At 38.3% G+C, this 5000-nt stretch overlaps 1 protein-coding gene across 1 annotated transcript in view; it reads right to left on the bottom strand.

The window, feature by feature from the left end:
- Positions 1 to 5000, bottom strand: part of LOC138013481 (polyunsaturated fatty acid 5-lipoxygenase-like) — a 26542-nt gene that overhangs the window by 14927 nt on the left and 6615 nt on the right. Inside the window, exons 4-7 of the mRNA XM_068860567.1 lie at positions 4073 to 4252; positions 1035 to 1058; positions 691 to 788; positions 79 to 280 (exon numbers count right to left, since the gene is read on the bottom strand). Coding sequence (XP_068716668.1) covers positions 79 to 280; positions 691 to 788; positions 1035 to 1058; positions 4073 to 4252 — 504 coding nt within the window. The remainder of the gene's footprint in view (positions 1 to 78; positions 281 to 690; positions 789 to 1034; positions 1059 to 4072; positions 4253 to 5000) is intronic.

Consider the following 5000-nt stretch of genomic DNA (forward strand, 5'->3'; position numbering starts at 1 on the left):
ATGGTGGAAAGATTTACATACTATGCCCCATCGACAGGTATTTACTCTATTCATTTGCATTTAATTTAACTTCATGACCTGGTTTATAGTCCATTTGAATTGCCACAGGAACTAGTTCGTTGCGATCTGTCCCCTTTATTTTTGCAGATGCAAATAGAGCAATAGGAGATAGATAGTCCCTCATGGTCCTACGGGGATCACGATCTGTGAGATCCGGGGATCTGGGCATGTCATCACACAACTCGTAGCGAAGAGCAAAGATGAAACCCTTTTTTATGGCCTGAAATTAAAGACGCCAAAAAAAGGTCACAATTACATCTCCTCTTAAAAGAGAACAGAATTGTTGGCGGAAGAGATTTCACAGCTGTGACTCACCCTACGGGCTCGCCAAGCTACAGCGAGACTCGTTAAAATATCCTACGATACCGCACACTAAATCGTCCAAAAAGATGTATCATTTTCCATGCTATGGAAAAGAAACCGGAAACTTCGAATAATTCAGAAGCTGATTTTGCATTTTCTCCTGTCCAAAAATGATATCTGACACTTGAACATTTTTATCCATTAAAAGAACAGGTGTCTTTAAAAACGGCAGTACAGCCCACGTTAAAATTTTCGTTTAAAAAAACACAACTTGCATTACGCCTTCCAAATAATAGGCAAGAAATCTCTACCCCTCAGGCAACTTACGTCTTCCAAAGAATCATCAGTTCTCAGAGCTGTTTGTACAGCGGTTTCCCAGTCAAATGTGGGGTTCAATGTCGCATTGAGTTCGTTCCAGTCCAATCCTATTGGTCCCGCAAAAAAACAATCATCACCATTGTCATCATCGACGCAAATTAAATTTGCTTCGGAATTATGGATAGAAAAACTGCCCTGACATTTAAATCTTACTGTGTTTCAAGTTATTCATTTAGTATCCAACATGTGTGCACTCTTTTATCTTCGGGGTGTCACAGACACTAACGCAAGGTCAAGACGCAACGGGTGCCATTAATTTTTATGTACAATACAAGAGTCACAAATTTTTTTACCTTCTATCTTCTCCTCGATGATCTCTAAAGACAACAAATTTTAATTATGTGAGGAAATATATTCAAACAAACACCAAATACCTTTATAAACATATCGTTCACACCGTTTGAACATGAAACCTGAAAAGGTCAATTCCGAGTTGATGTCTGCTTCTTTTTCAAAGAGAGTCTAAGTGCGACGTTTTTCTTAAGAAAATAAATTTTCGTTCATATGCGATACCGGTGCAATATGATTTATTTCATGTATCATATTCATATTGTGACGCTCATTGATATAGCAGTTGTGATATTGTCACCCTCTTTACCGTATATAACTCAGTTTAGCTTTTAAATGCGAAATAAAAAGGGCTCCGACTTGAGGTGGTCTAAGAGCTCATGGTCTTTCTATTTTGCGATTTAAAAGGTAGTAGTTGGGTCAATAATCCTTTAAAGGTGAATGTTTAGGAAACCAGTGTGTTCCTAGGATTTGCTAGGTTTAGGTGGTTTCCAGTTTGAGGAGGAATTGAAGCTCTGACTAAAAAGCCCTTGAGTGATTTGTCCTTCCTGTAGGCGACAATAGGAGCATTAGGAAAAATTTGAGCAAGTTTTGGGACGTTAGATATTAAAAACCAGTATTTCATAAGGATCTCTTTAAGTTAAGGTACAGCTGGGTTGAAGATGGTAACTGAACTGAACTGAACTGAACTGAAAAACTTTATTTAAACACGTGACATTAATGAGCCTAAAAAGGGACTCGTTACAAAAATGTACGTGTATCTACAATAGTATATAAATTAAGAAAATACTAGATTAAGAATCTATAATAAAATTACCTATCCATACTATAAATTTAAAATAGCATCTAATTAGAGCAGGAATTACAACGACACTCTAACGAACGGTAGAATATTTTTGGATGTCTTTACTTTTTTTTTCAAAGCCTCATTTCGCAATGAGAAAACTACCTCTGCCAGTGTTTTTCAACTACCTTGCGTGGTTAGACTCCAGCGCAGACATTGAGACCATTTTTAGACTCAAGAAACAGCTGGACCAAATGTTCCGGAATCAAACCAGACACGAAAACGCCGAGAGAAGAATTCAGTCATCGACTAGCCGATCTCTATCCAGAACCAATTGAAAATTTGAAATTGCTTCAATATGCTTTAGCAATGCTAAAGACAATTTGTCAGCACAAGAACGACAAGCACTATCCGCACTACGAACATATAGAAAGGTGAACATTAAAAAAGCTGATTAGGGGACCACAACAGTCGTCATCGATGCCCAAGACAACATCCGACAGGGCAACGTAGAAGTCTGTGACACAAACTTTTACATCCCTCTACAATCTACAATCCTGTACTGTCCTCGACGGACAAGAAGGTCAGCAACATAGTCAATGCACTGTATACAAACAACCATATTGGCGCAATGACTTTCAGATGACTCAATCAAAGCCAGAACCCACCCAGAATACCGGTATTCTATACACTGCATGACGAAAATACACAAACCAAACCCAGTCAGCAGACCGATAGTTTCCGGTAGTGGTGGCCCTACAGAACGTATTTCAAGCTTCATCGATTCGCTTTTACAACCTATTGCTAAGAAACAGTCATATATTAAAGACACCCAAGAAAAGATGAGGGGAAAGAAAGGGAGGCTCAGGGCGTTGGCCGGGATATGTCATGTCCCTCCACGAAAGTTATTAAACGTTAGTAGTTTACAAATTTGAATGTGGCTGGTGTGATGCCAGCTGTGTTGGTTACACGCGTTGACATCTCTACCAACAAATAGATGAGCATAAAAGATCTGGATCAATATTCAATCCCAGCCAAAGTCAACACCAATCAAGAACAATAACATCTAACATGTTTGACATTCTTAAGAAATGCTCCGGCAAATTTGACTGTCTTCTATACAAGATGTTCCTTATTCGTGAGCACAAACCGTGTCTAAATATTCAAAGTGACTCGATAAAAGCAAAACTCTTCACCTAGCCTTTAGGGACTTTGAACTTGAACTTGAACATTAATATTCTTGTTATCTGTTAAATATTATATTTTGACCTAATGATGGTGTCATTAGGACACGGAAACGTTGTCTTAAATATGATTTTACCCGTAATTTTCATCATCAAATTAATATCTAACGTCCCAAAACTTGCGCAATTTTTTCCTAATGCTCCTATTGTCGCCTACAGGAAGGACAAATCACTCAAGGACCTTTTAGTCAGAGCTTCAATTCCTCCTCAAACTGGAAACCACCTAAACCTAGCAAATCCTACTCACCTACTACCTCTTAAATCGCAAAATAGAAAGAATATGAGCTCTTAAACCACCTCAAGTCGGAGCCCTTTTTATGTTGCATTTAAAAACTAAACGGACCTATACGGTAAGGAGGGTGGCAATACTACAACTACTATATCATTGTCCGTTTCTTTATGCTTTTACGGGAAGACCAATTTCAAGTTTTCCTCTTTTGCAAAAGGCGAAGTTTGACTCGCAGAGTGATTTAATATGAACTCCTAGGAGCGCAGTCATGTTTCAAGAACTAATAGGGACTTTAAGATCTACAACGCCGACGTCGACGAAATTCTCCTAAAAAGAAATTGTTACTAGTGGTTTCAGATTAAAAATAAAGAATAAAAGATTCACATTTGTACACTCACGTTGTCTTTGAAACCTCACATTTGGTGATTTCACGTCGTTGTTGTGAAGAGGACCGCAAAAATAGTTGCTAAAATTTGTGCCGCACGTGCAGCACGATAATTTTTCATGTTTTAACCAATGATATTATCGCTTTGTGGGGTTCTCGTTCACGACCGCGTCGTAGATCTTAAAGTCTCTAATTCTTCGCCTTCAACCTTAAAAACAAATTTACCAAAGCTAAAGATATTTGTATTCTCCACTTGCACAAATCCCATAATACACCTCTTTAACCCCACCCCCCCCCCCCCAAAAAAAAAAAAAAAAAAAATTGTATAGTCATTCTTGTCGATTTCTCTTGGGACATCTTCATGTAGGATTTGTGCAAGTAGAGAACTAATCTTAACTTACTGGCTGCGCAGTTCCCCCAAAAGCCGTGCTGATCGTAATTATCCGTTGTTGAACACCAAAGTTTGTAATGGCCATCAGTCGTGCAACTGCTGTAAACCTTTCCACGGTAGGTGAATGGAAAATGGCAGCATTTACCTCCTGTTGTCTTAACACTGCAACCCTCATCTTCTGTGGTGGACACTGTAAGTTGTTATAAAATAATTAGGATAGTACACGCACTCTCATTGGTCAATAACTATGTTTAGATGAGAGTATGAAATCACACGAGTTTTGATTGGTTATGTAGTCAGACGCGCGTTTTGATTGGCTGGTAGGAAATATGAGCTTATATGAAGAAAATCTGTTTCAATCTAAAAGTAAAAAAAACGGTTTTTTCATTCATTTGTCGAATTATCTTTGAAAAATATTTTATAAAAGCACTAGAGGACTTTTTTTTCCGGGTTTCCATAGCCTCATCTAAACACTCGGGGAGTTGGGAGAATTCTCGACAGTTATGCAAACCCTCGAATTGGTTCCGTAAATTAAGCGTTGTTTCGATCAATGTCATTTTTGAGAAACTACCACACCCTTGTCACGAAGTGATTATAATAACGCGAATTTATATTTTGAGATGACGTTTTCGTTGCCTTCGCCGTCGTCGTTGCTTAAGTTCCCTAATATCATTGCTTAAAAGAGGAGAAATGACAATTTGGGTCGACTCGAATAACTAGCTGAAATAACTGGCTCGAATAACTGACTGGAAAATTGTAATTTTAGATGAATTTGCGAATGACTTTGAGTGTATGTGGGCAAGAATATCAACTCCTAATTCAGTTTTTTATACGTGCTCAATTTACCATCCACCGGAACCAGTCTATCGAGAGGAGGACTTTTTGGAGTTTCTTGGAGATACATGTGAACAGATAACATCTATGGACCCTAATAACAT

Source organism: Montipora capricornis, chromosome 8 (genome assembly GCF_036669925.1).
Source record: "Montipora capricornis isolate CH-2021 chromosome 8, ASM3666992v2, whole genome shotgun sequence".
Lineage (NCBI taxonomy): Eukaryota > Metazoa > Cnidaria > Anthozoa > Scleractinia > Acroporidae > Montipora > Montipora capricornis.